Source organism: Phoxinus phoxinus, assembly GCF_949152265.1.
Source record: "Phoxinus phoxinus genome assembly, chromosome: 20".
NCBI lineage: Eukaryota > Metazoa > Chordata > Actinopteri > Cypriniformes > Leuciscidae > Phoxinus > Phoxinus phoxinus.
In genome coordinates, this window is record NC_136895.1 from 22,076,169 (window position 1) to 22,094,733 (window position 18,565).

General features: G+C 39.0%; 2 protein-coding genes across 3 annotated transcripts; one reads left to right on the forward strand and one right to left on the reverse strand.

Annotated features, from left to right (window-relative positions):
• Positions 1 to 840: 840 nt before the first annotated feature.
• Positions 841 to 11,510, forward strand: LOC306988712 (uncharacterized protein). 2 transcript variants are annotated; one of them, XM_079593850.1, is made up of 5 exons: positions 841 to 1,148; positions 9,261 to 9,584; positions 9,850 to 10,152; positions 10,545 to 10,638; positions 11,342 to 11,510. In XM_079593850.1, exons 1-5 carry the CDS (start codon positions 1,082 to 1,084, stop codon positions 11,448 to 11,450), a joined length of 897 nt encoding a protein of 298 aa, XP_079449976.1. In that variant the 5' UTR covers positions 841 to 1,081; the 3' UTR covers positions 11,451 to 11,510. The 2 variants fall into 2 exon arrangements, with proteins under 2 accessions (XP_079449976.1, XP_079449977.1); XM_079593851.1 differs by lacking the exon at positions 841 to 1,148 and adding an exon at positions 5,443 to 5,628.
• Positions 11,511 to 12,410: 900 nt separating this feature from the next.
• LOC306988451 (natural killer cell receptor 2B4-like) lies at positions 12,411 to 14,651 on the reverse strand. Its single transcript, XM_079593453.1, has 4 exons — positions 14,568 to 14,651; positions 13,891 to 14,235; positions 13,462 to 13,758; positions 12,411 to 13,326 (listed from the first exon to the last, which is right to left on the reverse strand). The coding sequence occupies exons 1-4, from the start codon at positions 14,602 to 14,604 to the stop codon at positions 13,181 to 13,183; spliced, it is 825 nt and encodes a 274-aa protein (XP_079449579.1). The 5' UTR covers positions 14,605 to 14,651; the 3' UTR covers positions 12,411 to 13,180.
• Between the last annotated feature and the right edge of the window lie 3,914 nt (positions 14,652 to 18,565).

Genomic DNA, 18,565 nt, shown 5'->3' on the forward strand with positions numbered 1-18,565 from the left:
GGAATAGTTCACTTTAAAATGAAAATTCTGTCATCATATACTCACCATTAAGTTGTTTCAAATCTGTATGAATTTCTTTCATCTGCTGAACACAAAGGAAGATATTTTGAAAAATGTCAGTAACCAGACAGTTTTTGGTTCCCAATGACTGCCATAGTAGGAAAAAAATATACTATGGCAGTCATTGGGAACCAAAAACTGTCTGGTTACTGACATTTTTCAAAATATCTTCCTATGAGTTTTGTGTGGGGTATTGCGTACAGTGTTAACTCCCTCAAGTGCCACATTTACTTCATACATATCCAAATATATTATTTAACAATATAACTGTTCTGTTTTATAACAATATTACTGTTCTGTTCTGAACATGTTTTTCTAACCAGAAAAACATGTTCAACCTGACAGGTGACATTTTAGAACTTCAATTAAAAGAATCGTACTGCGCATGACCACTCTGATTTTTTTTTAAATACTTATTATTTCAAGTAGACATTAATTGAGTTTTTATTAGATTTCAAACTTTCTGTGCTAAAAAGTTGTCATTACTTTGTTAAACTTAGTAAGGTCAACAAACTTAATCAAAATAAGTCATGTTCACTTAATTTTATTAGTAAGATCATCAGTTACATAGTCCAGTTCACATGAGGCTCGCAGTATTCAGTGAGATATATCATTTTGAGTTCAGGAGTCTGATAGCTTGTGGGAAGAAACTGTTGCATAATCTGGCTGTCCTTTCCACAAATGCTGCGAAACCTCTTGCCAGAGAGCAGCAGAGAAAACTGTGAGGATGGGTGGTGTCTTTTTTTAATGTTTAACCCAGCCAACACTCGCTACGTCTTCGCACACGCTCCACAAACGCCCATGCATGCAGAGAGAGAGAGAGAGAGAGAGAGAGAGAGAGAGAAAGAGAGGTTGAAAGGGAAAGAGGCAGGACTGTTATGTGTGTGTGTGTGTGTGTGTGTGTGTGTGTGTGTGTGTGTCTGCTGTTCCTGAAACCTGTTAGAGTCTTGTTTTATTCCGTGGACAGTAAGCTAAAGGCTGGCAGTGGCTGTATTCAAGAAAGAACTCTAAGGATATCAGGATGTCACTGTTAATGAACATACTTAAGGGATTGTTTTGCTTGTTTCTCTTCCTGTCGATTGCTAAAGGTAAGAACAACTTTTTGATGAAATTACATATTTTGCCTGTTTAACAGGATCGTAGAGTGTGACTGTCGATGAAACTTATAGCCTACAGACTTCAGTGGGTGAAATGAAATCCTGCAATATTTGCAGTGTGGTTAGACCAGATATGATGAATGAATACCAGGAGGCAGAGATGCAGCCAAGCAAAGAATTGTTTTGTTGAAGAATAGTTTGCAGTTTCATCAGCAGAAGTCAGCTTCAACACACAGCAAGGAGTTCATAGGCCGCTCTGCCGTACACACTTAATACAACAACAATTCTCTCACATACATCTCACACTCTCACTAAACTTTCAAACCTGTATCACGTCAGGTTGAATGATTCTGATTGGTTAAGACATAAATACACTCTAAAGAAAATCTCTACACATGGACATTATAGTTCAAAGTTTATCTCCATTGATTATCCAGATGACGACAGTGGTCCTGACTCCTGATTGGTTTAGGCACAAAGTGACCCAACAAGGTCACACATCAGCATTTCTAAGCTTCAGTTTGTCTAAAAGTGGTCATTACATCTCCCCTGGGTGCCAGTTGATCTCCTATATAGTTTATTTAACAGACTAATTGCTGCTGGTACAAAACCGTTTTTAAATCATTTGGTTCTGCAACCAGGAACTTTAGGCAGAGACCGGGGATGTTTGTGACATTTTTGACCTTTCTGTCTATATCTTGGAGTACTTTTAAGACTTTTAAGTGTCTGCTATCAAATGACATAGCTATTATCTTTGCAACACAAACAGAAAATGCATGGTTTAGTTTCAAACATGAGGAGTGAAATGTTACAATAGGGGATTTTCACGCTTCCGGGTTTCATGGGCGGGATTTTTCAACTTTGTGCGTGTCCACTTCCGGCGCAGTTCAACAACGGCTGAAACGAAGGCTAGATGTCACTGCTCTGTTCCACTTTGTCAATCAAACAAACAACGCCAACCTTATTTAAGTTTCCATGGATTCCTGACGGAACTGAGTCTAAGGAAGAAGTGGATTAAAGCAGTTCGCCGGGATGAAGGGCCAAACTTTAAAATAAAACAAGGTAGCACGTTTTTTTGGGATGCAGTATACCAGGGATGTAGTATAATTATACCAAATTTACTGCAGTATAAATAAACTTAGGGTCGTCCATCATGGGTTCGCCAGAGTGAAGAGTGATTCAACAGAAGTGGCAGCTGCACACAGATCACTGAATGCGGAAGTACGTATCAGCGTGATAATCCCCTATTCACCCCATAGTCTGGGTTAGTAGTAACATAGCCTGGGGTGTTACATTATGATATCCACCGGGGTGATATAACATAAAGAAATAAGGATTATGACAAAAAAATTATTTTGAAAGGTTTTTATTCAACCCTGACTTAACTTATGTGTATGTGTGTGTGTGTGTGTGTGTGTGTGTCACCCTCAGTCTCAGTGTGTTTGTCACTCTCAGTCATAGTAATCGACCATTATAAATTTAACTTGAACACAAACATTGTTTGTGTGTAAGCATGTCTGTTATTGTCAGTCATAGTATTGGCCATAATAGAAATGTACATACAGTATATTGCACATACATATTGCCATATACATGTGAAGGCATATTCACACATAGTATACATACACACACATTCACAGAATGAGTTACAGACTTTGTTCCCAGCATGCTTTGCTTCTGACTGTTAAAGGAAAGAAAATGTTAAAATTAAGTGTTATTTAATGTTTTTTGCTCAATATTAATATAGGGGGAGATATGTTAGTGTTTAATGTTCTATTATTTTGGAATTTAAAAGGTTTTCTGGTGTGTCTGAGTTTTTGGGGTCACCGTATTGGGGGTCCATTTTGTATGTCTCCATAGAAACGGCACACCCATTTTCAGGCCTTGCATTCTCTACTAATAAGATCATGAGTTGAATCCGGTGTGATTCAGACATATGAAATGTGCAGTGCTGGTGGGACTGTAGAACAGGTTTGACAACCACGTTAGCCTTTTTGGTCCCACTTTATATTAAGTGGCTTTAAAGGGATAGTTCACCCAAAAATGAAAATTCTGTCATCATTTACTCACCCTCAAGTTGTTTCAAACCTGTATGTGGTTGTTTATTCTGATGAACACAAAAGAAGATATTTTGAAGAATGTCGGTGACCAGACAGTTGCTGGACCCCATTGACTTCCATAGTAGGAAAAAAAGATACTATGGAAGTCAATGGGGTCCAGCAACTGTCTGGTCACCAACATTCTTCAAAATATCTTCTTTTGTGTTCATCAGAATAAACAAACTCATACAGGTTTGAAACAACTTGAGGGTGAGTAAATGATGACAGAATTTTCATTTTTGGGTGAACTATCCCTTTAAGTACTATGTACTTACATTGAAATTAATGATTTAATACAATGGACTTATTATGTACATACATGTTTTTTACATTGTACTTATATTTTAAAAATACCAACATGTAATTACAGCTGTAATTAATTTATGTAATTACATTACATTTGTAATTACACAGTTGACCCTTCCCTTACACCTTAACCAACCCTTAAACTTAACCATACCAGCACACCTGTCCCTAACCTGACCCGTATCACATCTCAATAGCAGCAAAAGTGTTTTACAATACAACATGAACACAATAAGTACATTGTACTTATTTTTCGATGTAAGTACATAGTACTTAAAGCCACTTAATATAAAGTGGGACCGCCTTTTTTAATAACTCATATAATTAACTTGTTTAGCTCTTACAGTTGGTCACTTAAAGGGATATTTTTGTTCACCCCCCAAAAAAGAGAAAATTATATCATAATTTTCACACCGTCAAGTTGTTCCAAACCTGTATGAGTTTCTTTCTTCTGTTGAACACGAAAGAAGATATTTTGAAGAATGTCAGTAAGCAAACAGTGGACCCATTGACTTCCACAGTATTTCCAATAGGGGCCCATCAACTATTTCTTCAAAACATTCTTCAAAATATCTTATTTTGTGTTGAAACTCATACATGTTTGGAATGACATGAGGGTGAATAAATGATGACAGAATTTTAGTTTTTGGGTAAACTATCTGTGACCAAGCAAAATTTTTATTTTCATATACACAGGTTTCTTGTATACAAACAATACCGGATGCGCGCGCATCCAAGAGGCAAGACCGCTATATGTTATGCCGAGTTCTGTAAAAGAACATTGTAATTAATGTAGATTTCGCATTGTTTGTAAATTCTTGTTGACTCAATAATAAACTGCAATTTCAGAGTTGAATCTGTTTGCTTGTGTTTCATTTGCATATTAATATAACATTATGTAAAAAGTTAGTTAGTTGACTAGTATGAAATTGTCCAACTAAGTTTGCGAATCATAAAAACATGACATACCCTAAGCATTTAGGTTAGTTTACAGCACAACAGCTCCGCGTCATCTCTGCTTCTGCTAGATATAGCCGTAAAGACTGTTGCTTTCTGCCTCTTAGATGCGCGCGCATCTACGTGATGACGTTGCACAGAAAGAGCCTGATTTGTGAAAACCTTCATAAATGCATGAACACTTTAAACAGCATTACATAACGGGACATTTGACTGCACTGTACATGCACATTTTTGACACTCAGACTGCTTCTGTAATTGTTGGGGAAAAGAAAGAGGTGTGGCACAACCGTGGCCTCTGTGTGTGTGTGTGTGTGTGTGTGTGTGTGTGTGCGTGCGTGCGTGCGTGCGTGTGTGTGTGTGTGTGTGTGTGTGTGGCCTCTTCAAGGGGCGGCAACGACTCATAGCCGTCCACGGAGGAGAGCAGAACTCAGGTGAAGAAAAAAAGCAATACACAAATGAAGCAAACACCATTGAAAGAATACCTAACTAATGAACACACAAAAAACTCCTGGTGTTGGAGTGGCCTCAAGGTCAAGTGACAGCCACACAGGGAAAGAATGACCTTTTGATAAGTCGATTCATCACATGTAACACACAGCACCTGCTGCTTGAGTACACCCTAAACGCACACACAGAGAGAGAGAGAGAGAGAGAGAGAGAGAGAGAGAGAGAGAGAGAGAGACCTTACACCTTTATTATAACAATTTAGTCTTGAAATTATTCACGCTTCATCCAACATATATATATATATATATATATATATATATATATATATATTTTTTTTTTTTTTTTTTTTTAACAACACAGTTGTTTTTATGAGGACAGGAAGTTATATGGCCAGGACAGGAAGTTATATGGCCATTGGCCAGGACAGGAAGTTATATGGTCTGCATGGGACATGACCACTTGTCTAGACTTGACAGAGCTGTTATGCAACAGAGAGAGAGAGAGAGAGAGCCTCTGGCTTATTTAAAAACAAATTGCTCTCGTACTGATGTTTTGTTAAGGTTTAAACTCTAGGGATATCGGCTGTTGTCAACATTGATGAATATGCTGTGCAGATTGGTTTGTTACTTTTGTTTGTTTCTTTCCCTCTGATGTTGAAGGTAAGAATGATTTTTTTATTAAATGCATCCAACTCTCTCTTTTTTTTTAGTTGAACAGGATCTTAGACCGAATTTTAGACTGTGTGAATAAATGTCTGCAGAATTATTCTTGTTCACCAGCAGCTTTCAACATTCGCTGCCTGCGGTTATTCTTTTGTACAGTCAAATAACTGTAATGGACAGATGTGTCACTTTTATTCTCACATAGCCAGTCCTTCAGGCTGAAGGTCCAACTTCATCCAACTGTCTGTTGGCATCTGAAGTTGAGACTATCGGCTTTGACTTCGTGACAATCATTAGGCATGACTGGCTGCTGAAAAAAACATGTACTTATATGTGTATAAATCCCTTTCCTTCCTCCAGTCAGTAGCACCAACATTTCTTGTAGAGCTTCAGACCACGAAATGATCAGGGTGATAAGAGGAAGTAGCTCAAAATATGTGTGACAAAGGGCAGAGAGAGAGAGAGAGAGAGAGAGAGAGAGAGAGAGAGAGAGAGAGAGAGAGAGAGAAAAAAGCTGAGTCACTGACTTCATCCTCTCCTCATTTCCCGTTGATACTATACTTGTCTTTTGGGGTCAATGAGGGCAATAAGCAGAGGAACATGAGTGAAGAGTAAACACATCTGTGTGTCTGTGTGTGCATGTGTGTGTGTGTATGTGATCATGTTCATTCCACATTGCTTTTGTCCTCTAGTACCAGGCCTTCAATTGTGTGTGAACACAATGTTTAGATGAATCCTGAAATTGTTGATTTTATTTGTCAATTTCAATAATAATGCTCTCTATTGTTTGTTTGTTTGTGTGTGTCTGTCTGTCTCTCCCTCTGTCTGTGTGTGTGTGTGTGATATTGTTCATTCCACATTGCATAAGTGCTCTAGTATCAGACCTTCAGTGACAATTTTCAGATTTTATTTACCAATTTCCATAAAAATGCTTTCTATTGCAGTCGTGTGTGTGTCCATCCATGTTCGAGAGTTCAAACCGTTGTTGATCTGTAATTGATGTTCTCTCAAGATGAAGATGTCATGCTTTTTTGTTTTCCGATTGATCAATTGCTATATAACAATAGAGCACTTTATACAATAAAGATTGTTTTTAGTAGCTTCACACAAATAGTGAAAATAAGACAATGAAAGTAATAAGAACTTTTTGGTGAAATACATTCAACTTTCAAAGGAACAGTTCACCCAAATTTGACATTTCTGTTATCATTTACTCACCCTCTTGTTGTCTCAAATAACTGCCTTTTTTTTTTGCATAAAGTAAGACCATTGGTTCAAACAACACTGGACCCCACTGACTTTCTTTGACAAAATTGAGACCTCATATTTTTTGTTCCACAAGAAAGAATGTCATATCTGTAGCTCAAACAACACAGAGGAGCTTATACTGTCAAGATCATGGGTTATATTCTCAGGGAATAGCTAAATGGGTCAAGTCCAGTGAAAGTGGCGTTGGATTACAGCAAATTTCAAGTTCATGTAAATGTAGCCTATATGTTTTGAACAACATGAGGGTGATTGAATTTTCAGGTGAACTATAACTACTGTCATGAACTGCTACCTTCGTGTGGAGAATCCAAACGCAGCTTTTATTAAGGGGTAATCCAAAGAACAGGCAGGGTCAAACACAGGAAGGCAGTCCGTACAAACAAACACACAAAACAGGCAGGGGTCAGAGGCAAAAGCGTAATCAAGGGAACAAGGCAAGAAATCCAAAAACCAAGAGACAAGAAAACCGGGAGAATGCTCAGAAATTTAGTGTGACACTAAGGCCCCGTTTACACGTACATGGTTATTTTGAAAAACGGAGACATTTCCCTTCGGTTGTGCCCCTCGTTTACACGCAAACGGAGAATTCTCCTCTGAAAACGATTCTTTCTAAAAACTCGGGCCAGAGTGGAGATTTTGGAAAACTCCGTTTGCACGTTTGCATGTAAACTGAGAAACACAGAGTTTTAGGCAGCGGCGTCACAGTATGTGACTATTTTCGGGATTCTGGTTGGCTAACATGGGCTTGAGCTTCTCGTTACACTGCCACCTACAGGTTTGGCATGCTCTTGACGGCATATACACGGGTTCGTGTGCACAGGGTTATTTTTGAAAACGAAGAGGGGTGAAATGTCCGTTTATGAAAATAGACGTCCACGTGTAAACGTAGCCTAAAACAAGACTTCGCGGTGAGTGAATGAATAATGGTATAAACAGACTGAGACTAACAGGATGATGAGACACAGGTGAATGCAATCAGTGAATGAGGTACAGGTGAATGTGATCAGTGATGAGTGATGATGAGTCCGGGGAGTGAGTATGGGAAATGTAGTTTGTGAGTGATAGTCTTATGTGGAGTGCCCTCTGGTGGCTCTCAAGGGCACTCCAGCTGGTGACTGTTACAACTACCTTGCAAGTTCTACCATTACTTTTTTTTTCAGGTTATCAAGTTATAATGTTTTATAAGGTGACGGCGTTTTTTGGGGTTAAAAACGCAAAAAAGTGAAACCACCCTCCAGAGTGGAAATCTTAAAAACGCTCCACCGTCGTATTCCCGTCTAAAGGGTAAAAACGCAAAAGTCTTCTAGGGAGAGAAGTAGAAGGAAGGTTGTATGCAGGCGTGCGGACTTGGTGTTGTTGTGTGGCAGTGCTTCACATTGCCACCTAGCCGCCTGGAGTGCATACTACATCGAATTTCACACACTTTTGCGTCACCATAACGCAACGCCACTTTTGCGTTTTCTCTTCAGATCGTTTCCGTGTAAACATAGCCTAAGGCTGTGGCTGGAAGTCTGTTGTAGTTTCTTGTGTTTCTCTTTCCTTCAGTGATTCTGCTTGTTACCAGCAGGTGTTCATCACTTATGCTCAATCATCACTTAATAACTTAATTATCTCATTAGCTTTAGCACTGCTTCAGTGTTACTTATAACACTCTGAGGCTACGTTTACACGTGGACGGCTATTTTCATAAACGGACATTTCACCCCTCTTCGTTTTCAAAAATAACCCTGTGCACACGAACCCGTGTATATGCCGTCAAGAGCATGCCAAACCTGTAGGTGGCAGTGTAACGAGAAGCTCAAGCCCATGTTAGCCAACCAGAATCCCGAAAATAGTCACATACTGTGACGTCGCTGCCTAAAACTCTATGTTTCTCAGTTTACATGCAAACGTGCAAACGGAGTTTTCCAAAATCTCCACTCTGGCCCGAGTTTTTAGAAAGAATCGTTTTCAGAGGAGAATTCTCCGTTTGCGTGTAAACGAGGGGCACAACCGAAGGGAAATGTCTCCGTTTTTCAAAATAACCATGTACGTGTGTAAACGGGGCCTGAGTGTGGACTCATATAAACACTGGGCAGTGTTAATTTAACACTGGGGATGTTGCTGTGTGCAGGCTCAAGTAGACTATTGTGATTTGTGAAATATTTCACAGTGCAAATTTGGTCCGTTAAAATGTTCCTTAACTTCACTCTTCTGATTTGTAAAAGGTTTCATAGTGCAGTTTTGGTCAGTTAACAATTCCTGGGTTCATTAACTTCAAAAACTAATGCAAGAATCATCTCTAAATATGTTGCACTTTTTTTCAGTAAATACGCAATGTTCTTAACATGGCTTCTTCCCCATCTTTCTCTGTGTTTCAGGTGTGTTTGGGACAGATGCAGTGAAAACACTGGAAGTGATGGAGGGAGATTCTGTCTCTCTCTCATCACAAAGTGAAACACCAGAACATGGCGTGATTCTGTGGAAATGTGGACCTGAAAGTTCTGCCACTCCTATTGTTACAATGGCTATAAAAAGGTCATATACAGAATATGAGAGATTCAGAGGCAGACTGCAGCTGGACAATAAGACTGGATCGCTCACCATCACAAACACAAGAATCACCGACTCTGAGTTGTACACGCTACAGATCATCACCAGCAACAGAGAGGCAATAGAGATACAATACAGAGTTATTATATATGGTGAGTGCTCTCAAATTACTATAAAGGTCACTGTGTGAATACTTTTAATACTGTTGATTCAAACGGACAAATTTAAACTTGTTTTACAAATTAAACTGAATTGTATTCAGCGTAACAAATTGTTTTGTGTATGGCGTAAAACACACTCATAAAATCTCAGTACAGGGTTTGGATAAAAGCCAAATGTATAAATGTGCCAAGCCTGAAGTGCCTGGAAGAAGGATCCACAGAAGTCTTGTGTTTATGAATGCTCTCATGTTTCCAGCTCGTCTGCCCATTCCTGTCATCAACAGAGAGTCACAGTGTCCTTCATCCGAGAGTTCAACCGATTCAAGATGTGTGTTTGTGTGTTCAGTGATTAATGTGACACACTGTGGAAAAGTAACTCTCTCCTGGTACACAGGAAACAGTGTATTGTCCAACATCAGTGTGTGTGATCACAGCACCAGTCTCTCTCTACCTCTGGAGATTCAGTGTCTGGATGATTCATACAGATGTGTGCTCAACAATACCATCAGCTACCAGACCACACATCTGGACAACGGTCAACTCTGTCACACATGTGGAGGTACGTCAATGCTGATTTATTTATGGAGCTTCCTTTTTTTCATTTGCAGGTCTCCGTGAAGCGGGTTTTATAACAAGTGACTATTCGTTGTACATTATCCAACAAAACAGTATGTACAATGTTACAAATAAACTGACTTATAGGTAAAAATATGTGATTTACATATCATCTCTGTCTCACATATCAGTATTTTTACCTGGACATATTTAATCTTGTCATTTATATTTTGACAATTTTACACATTGATATTCCAGTAAAGGAGTAATTTTTTCATACTTTACAAAACACTTGCATTTGATTTTAACCAGGTTTTTGTCTAGACATCTCACTATTGAGATCAGACCAGTTTCAGTCATACTGACTTTAATTACTGTTCTTTTTCTGTTTTACAGATCAACGCCTGTATTTGCTGTTTTTACTACTGATACTACCTATTACCATGGCTGTGATATGCATCTGGAAACAAAGAAAACAGTGCATTAACAGGTAAATGCATCTGGAAACAAAATATGAGTTTACATACTTGCACAGTCATAAAAGTTCACCTAAAAATGAAATTACAAATATGATTTTCTTATTCTCATATTGTTGCTTTCTTACGTTAAACACAGCATTTTACATTTTCTAAAGTACTCCTGTGTTTCATTAATGCAACTGTGGGCTATATAATTTCATAACTGGATATCTATAAAAAGGTATTTTTACAAGCTAGCATTCACCTTATTGACCCAGTGAACAGACATAAACTAAACAGATTACTTTTGCATATTCCAGCAAGAAATGAGTCTGGTGATTCCTGGTGATCACTGGTCTTATGTTTGGCAACCATCTCACAGCGGCTGTTATGAAATCTAACTAACGATTATTTTTTATAATTGATGGCCGTATAGTATAATATAGTTGGCCGGTTATTTTTTTGATTAATTGGATAAAAGGCCCTTTTTGGGCAGCGTGGATCACGTACCTTTCCCGCAGCAGCAAATGCATGTTTCCTCCATATTTTTCTTTGTGTGTGCATTTTGTCCATCAGTGATGGGATTTGGCGCGACTGGTGGAAGTTTAGTTGTTGCAGCCCTAAAAATAACCTAATTGAATGATGAATTTGCAGTTACTACAATATTTGTAGTATAGCTGCATTCATTTGTGGCTAAAGCATTACCATTGCTCTGTTGTGTTTTCTTCTTGAAAGGTGCCGGGGGAGAGATGCCGCAGTTGTGAATGAGGAAAAGGAAGTTCTGGAGACCAGCAGTGAAATGGAGATCCAGTGCTTCATTGGGCCCAGTCATTCAGGGACATGACTTAAATAGTTGTGGAAGATATTTTTTATACGTTTCTAAATTAAAAATTTTATACTGACCAAGAAAATAGTATTTGTCTTTTTTTTTTATTATGTCAAGATGCTTACAATAACTATAGTCCAAATGTCAAACATGCTGGTCCCACTTTACATTAAGTGGATTTTAGTACTATGTACTTACATTGAAATGAATAATTTGATACAATGGACTTATTGTGTACATATGTTTTTACATTGTACTTATATTTAAAAAATACCAGCATGTAATTACAGCTGTAATTAATTTATGTAATTACAGTTGACCCTTCCCTTACACCTTAACCCCCCCTTAAACTTTACCATACCACCACACCTGTCCCTAACCTGACCCGTATCACATCTCAATAGCAGCAAAAGGGTTTTACAATACAACATGAACACGATAAGTATTTTCGATGTAAGTAGCCTACATCTCAATATAAAGTGGGACCAAAATGTGGTTTCAAATTATAGATATCCCTTCCCCCAATACGTTGCAATCACCATGAGTGAAATTTGTGGAAATGGATTTATGTATTAAATGAATGTAGGCCTGCTCACCTCTTTTATTTTAGGGTTGTCTCTTATCTGGAAATTCCCAGAGCTCTCTGAGTTAACTGTTGTCGAAAGTATCAGATTACAAAGTGTTAGTCCTTTAGTTTGGTTTATAATAACTAACTATACTATGACTATAGTGTGTGTGTGTGTGTGTGTGTGTGTGTGTGTGTGTGTGTGTGTGTGTGTGTGTGTGTGTGTGTGTGTGTGTGTGTGTGTGTGTGTGTGTGTGTGTGTGTGTGTGTGTGTGTGTGTGTGTGTGTGTGTGTGTGTGTGTGTGTGGTTGAAATGTAGACCTACATCAAAAATAAAATAAAAAAATAACTGGGAATAATATTCATCATGAAAGTAAAACATAAACAGAAAGAAAACAGCAACACCATTTTATATCAAGGGTCTCAAGAACTTCTTATATTAAGAACACCATATAGTGCTACAATCAATACCACAGTATCTATATACACTTTCACTAATGTGTAAGTGATCCAATGCAGTATAGGCCTATATCTGTGAAACTAAAAAGATAATTAAAAGCAGGCTAACTCATGTAATCCTTCAGCATCTGAAAGAACGGCAAGCTTGATTTGCCGTGTTGTGTTCAGTGAAGAATATGGTTCTTGGTCCATAGGTTGCCATCGAAGCTGATGGGGTGTGAGAGACATCTAGTGGTGGATGTGAGAAAAGTGAAAGTGACAAGTAAAAGCCAAGTATGGTAACCCATACATTTAACCCATCCAAGTTAGTGCACACATATTACTATTAATGAGTAGTAAACACACACACACTGCAAACCATGGACACACACCCAGAGCAGTTGGCAGTTATTTTTGCTGTAGCACCCGGGAGGTGACAGTGACAGCCTTGTTCAAGGGCATCTCGGTCATTTCCTGCTGGTATTGAGAATCAAACCTGCAAATCTTCAAAAGTATTCTCTCTAATTATTAGGCCACGACTGCCCAGGAGTGCAGGACACTGATATCAGGTCATAAATACAAGGAAAAGGCCAGTAATTGAGTAAAAGCCCTTATATGTTTATTTAATTTTATAAAAAAAAATAAAAAAAAAACATTTCTTAAAATGCCTTTTCTTAGTTCACATTTTCAGGGGAAAAAAATCGAACATTTCAGAAAGAGAGAGACAGTCTACTTGTTTAGAGACTCATGGCCAAGTCTGTTCTCTGCTGTCCTGTTCAGCTCTTCTCGATCTGATGTCATAAACAAGAAAAGCAACAGTAGCCACACCCACCAGCGCAGAGATGACCAATCGGATCACAGCTTCAGTGAAACCACAACAGCTGTCAGGGTCTAAGGGAAGACGAGCATAAAAAACTTACTTCAAAAAGTGACTAAAACACAAGCTTAAACAGCAGAGCACTGACAGTCGGATGTCAATGAATCAGAACAATAGGACATGTGTGTGTGTACTATTCTCAGACTGACCTGAAGACATCTGACAGAGATCCGTCATGTCCAGATGTGTGGTCATGTTGCTGATGGTATTGTTGATCACACAGCTGTAAGTGTTTTTATCCTGATATTCCACCTCCAGAGGTAGAGAGAGACTGATGCTGAGATCAGACACACTGATGTTGGACAATACACTGATTCCTGCGTACCAGGAGAGAGTCACATGACTCACATTCAACACTGAACACACCAGTGAACATCTGGACTCTGATAATGATGAGGATGAAATGTGTAGATTGTCACTTAAGATGACAGGACTCTGCAGAGAATCTAAACATGAGATAATACAGAAAGAGAAAGTCAGTTTTGCAGCAGACAGAGTTGGATCCAGTGAACATAACTATTTCATGAAATTATTTGACATATATTCATAAAAAAAGTCACGATCACATTATTACTCACCATAGACAGTAACATTGAATCTCTTGAATGAGATCCCTCTGCTGCTGATGGTCTGTAGTTTATAAAGTCCAGTGTGTTCAGTTCTGATGTTTCTGATGGTCAGAGATCCAGTTTGACTGTCCATCTGGAGTCTGTCTGTGAATCGTCCATCATCACCATCATGTAATACAATGTCATTGGTCTTCCTATCCATTTCAACAATGAGAAAGCCTTGCAATCCGAACATCCACAGTATGTGTTCGGCACTCAGCATCTCTGTAACATCTTTCTGTAGAGTGACAGAATCTCCCTCCATCACTGACACGGACTTCACTACATCTGCATCAGCAAACACTCCTGTAATAACTGATCAAAATACAGATAAAACTTCACATCAATGCAGCCGACAGGTGAAAAACAGGAAATGGCCACCGGTTCAACAGGACGTGGCTTTATTCTCTCTGAGTTTACACTATCTTCATTACTAGTTGATCTGTTAACTTTGATTATTAACATATTACCGTATTTTCAAAGTAACTGCAACATTATTACAAAAACCCATATACTTTTGTAGCATTGAGACATTAATGTAGCTTAAATATCTAAAAATTATCTAAATTATCTAAAAATCTAAAAGCAAGAATCATCATGTGTCTATAATGTAAAAAGTAAAGGCAGAATAAGTGAATGTAGATTACCTTGTAAACAGAGGATGAGAAAATTGGCACTCGTCATGCTGCTGAAGATCGAGTGTTACTGTGTGTTCGATCTCTTTAAAGCGGAGCACAGGAAGTTTCTGCCTGATGACCTCATTTCTGGTTATGAAGAACTGATCATGAACTGAAACATAGGCTGTCTGCTAGAGATTTATTGTGTATAGATGGAGGTTTCAATTAGGTTATTTATATCTGCATTTGAATCTGTTTCTTCAATTGTTCTAATGTTGCAGTGATAGTTGTAATTCACATTGCATCTGTGTTTGTGACATACTACAGTCCCAGAAACAGGGTGATTCTGATTCTGGTGATTCTGGTTCAAGGTGGAACGTTTCTACACTCTAAAAAATGCTGGGTTGTTACAACCCAATTTTGGGTCAAATATGGACAAACCCAGCCGTTGGGTAAAATTTTTAAGTTAAATTTTTAACCCAATGTTTGGGTTGGTTCATATTTGACCTAAAATTGGGTTGAAACAACCCAGCATTTTTTAGAGTGAATATTACGTTTTGCAGACTAATGTAAACTGACTTTTTTTAAATACCGAAAGTTTAAAACATTATATGAAATGAATTACAACATTTTGGCATTAAAAAAAAAATCATGAAAACCACAATGAGGCGGAAAATATGCTTTAATAGAGAATAAGAAATTTGCAACACAAGGCTTAGCTATAATATACATTTCTCAATACAGCACACAAATCAAACCAGTGCTTTAATGTACATTGAAGTATTTTACATTTAATTGATATGATATGCAAATTTACACTGATATGCAAAGCATGGAGAAAAACACCTACTCAGTGTATCATTGGTAAGATGGTTGCTTAACTTCGCCATCTAGTGACCACATGGGAGAATCTAGGATTAATCATTGAGGAGCTGATGGTGATTGAATGTTTTCTGTCTGTTTCCTCATTTTCTGTTCAACTTTCATGGATCTGAAGTGATCAATCAATACAGCAACAGTAGCCACGCCCACCAGAACAGAGAGGACCAATCGGATCACAGCTTCATTAAAACTGCAACACTGGACAGAGTCTGAGAGAAGAAAAATAAAAACACTCAACCAACCAATACTCAACCATTAGTGCGCTCAATACCTCATAGAAGCTCGTAATCTCACCAAAAGCAAAAAGGAAGTAAAATATATTATATAAATATTCATTTTATTAAAATATATATATATTTATGTGATTTTCCTATATCATGCATCATTGGAAATTACCCTGGTACATATTGAAGTAGTGACAGAGTTGTGTGATGTTGAGATGTGTGGTCTGGTTGCTGATGGGATTGTTGAGCACACAGCTGTAAGTGTTTTTATCCTGATATTCCACCTCCAGAGGTAGAGAGAGACTGATGCTGAGATCACACACACGACATGACTCACATTCAACACTGAACACACCAGTGAACATCTGGACTCTGATGATCTTAATGATGATGAACAGTTTGAAGAGTTACCGGTGATGACGGGAATGGGAAGAGGAGCTGGAAACACAAGAAAGAAAGAAAAAAAAAAAATTCTATATAATATAGATATTAATATTAGATATTAAAAGACATTTCTAAAGATTGGTCATCATTTTAAACACATCAAGATTTTCCAGATTTTTTTTTTTACAATACATTAAGACAATGGGCCCTATTTTAACGATCTGAAACGCAAGTGTCAAAGCGCAAAGCGCAAGTAACTTTGTGAGCGGATCCCGGCGCTGTTGCTATTTTCCCGGCGGATAAACGACTCTTGCGCCCGACGCAAATCTAAAAGGGGTTGGTCTGAAGTAGCTTCATTATTCATAGGTGTGGTTTGGGCGTAACGTGAAATAAACCAATCAGAGCGTACTCTCACATTCCCTTTAAGAGCAGGCACGCTTGTTCCATGGCGGATCGCTATTATAACGGCGGGTTTGCCGGCGCACGCCAGGAGCGGTTCACAGCCAAAGAGACCGACGTTCTCGTCAGTCACTCTTTGATTAAGCTGTGGGTAGTGTGCAGCTGAATGAAGTCCAGGCTGGTATGACTGTGATTGAACTACAGGGAGATATCCGGTCTGGGGAAGTGAATAGGCTGCTCCTAGATCAGTAGGTGGCTGATAAGGGGGGATAGAACGGGATGGTATTCTTATCTCTGGTTGTTTGAGTGAAGCAGGTTGAGATCCAAGCAGTGGTCTAAGTTGAGGAGTTTCTTGATGCTGGACATATCGAGGATAAGTCTGCTGTTGTACAGTTGTGAGTAAGGGCTGAGGTATACCTTGAGACTGTGTAGGTGCAGACTGGACTAGCTGAGGTGTATACAGGGCAGGTGAATATGTCCGCAGGGCTGCAGGCTGGTTTGGCAAATACACTGTCAGGGGTGTCTGTTGAGCTGGTTGGTGCCTTGACTGGATGTACTGACCTGCATACTGGACGGCCAGAGAAGGTGAATATGTTTGGTGAGTAGGTGAGATGAGGTGTACAGACTGAACGGCAGGCAGTTGTGGAAACTCTGGCACTGGTCCAGTTAGAGTAGCTGTTTGACGAGTAGACTCACTGAGGTCTAGTGGTTGTGCTGCTACCTGGACGGATGGCTGCAGAGCTCTGGTAGCCTGAGTTGTTGAGCTGAGTTCTCCCTGCTGGATAGGCTGTGATGTAAGTGGGTAAGGTTCACTGTTGTCTAAGAGCTGACAATAACCTTCATTAGCTGATTTCCAAATCATCCGATGATCCATGAGTGACGATACTCTGGGCCTCATCTCTTCACTGTGGTGAATATGAGGGAGGCTCGAGCTCCGGAGAGGATATGATAATTTGGATGGATGCTGTTGAGGGTGAACTTTACCTTTAACACTGTCCATAGCTGACTGTAGTTGTTTCATCTGCCTAGTTATGTCTTTCATACGGGCTTCCATCCCTTCCAGCATGAGATCTTCTGACCCAGTGTGCAGAATATGGTCTGGAGGCTCTTCCTGGTGCGCTTCTATCATTTGATGTGTGGCATCACGTCTATGTAAATTACCAGGGTTATCAATGACAAAGTCGCGAAGGTGCCTGGGGAGTTGGTGAGACCGGCTTGGACGGGACACAACTGAAGGTTGTTCATCTATTTGGTTGCTGGAAGTTGCCATGGCGCAGTTATACACACAATCCGGCTCGAATGACCACTTGTAACGGAACAGCTGCGGTGATGAAATACTGGCTGTATGTATACTGGCCTAATCCTCCGGTCAGAGAAAATGCAGAAACTTCTTTCTTTAGATGAATTTATTGGTCCTTTTACAACTCTACAGGGCACTGTAATATTTGTATGTGTGGTTTGTGATGCCTGCAGAAATTAACAACAGTAAAACAATATTAATACTAATTAAAGTTCAGTGGCATCAATGGTAAATAATATGAATTACAACAGATATGAACAGTGTGTAATACTGCAAATCGCCACTAAGGGTCAGTGTAGGATCATTAAACAACACCACAGCTTCGCGCCATAGGTAGGTCACGTGACCAAGCTAAACTGAGAAAGCCGTCAGCTACCAATCTGTAGTTTTAACACATTAACGTCAAAATAATAACGGCCTTCAATAAACAAAGCTACACAGCTAAATAAACAGTAGAATAAGGAAATGAAATGTGAGGTAATTAACTAAATAACATGTCGGGCCGTCTGTTTCACGGGCTCAGCAACACATGCTACATATGTGGTGAACAAGAGGGACTGCAGTAAACAATCTAGAAAACAGGCAAGCTGTTAAAAAAGAAAAAGAGTGTATCAGTGCTGACCTCTGGTGGTGAACAAGGACTGCAATAGAAAGTGAAGATAGAGACACTCATCAGGCTTCCAATAGTTTGGTTGTTGTGTTGGTAAATGAAAGTAATCATAAAGCATATGGTTTGATAGGAGTTATTTGCAATAGGCAGGTCTAGCACTAGTTTATGAACTTGTCCTGAATGTGCTGTGACAGGAATGGGCTTTATTATTCTGCAAATCGATATTCTC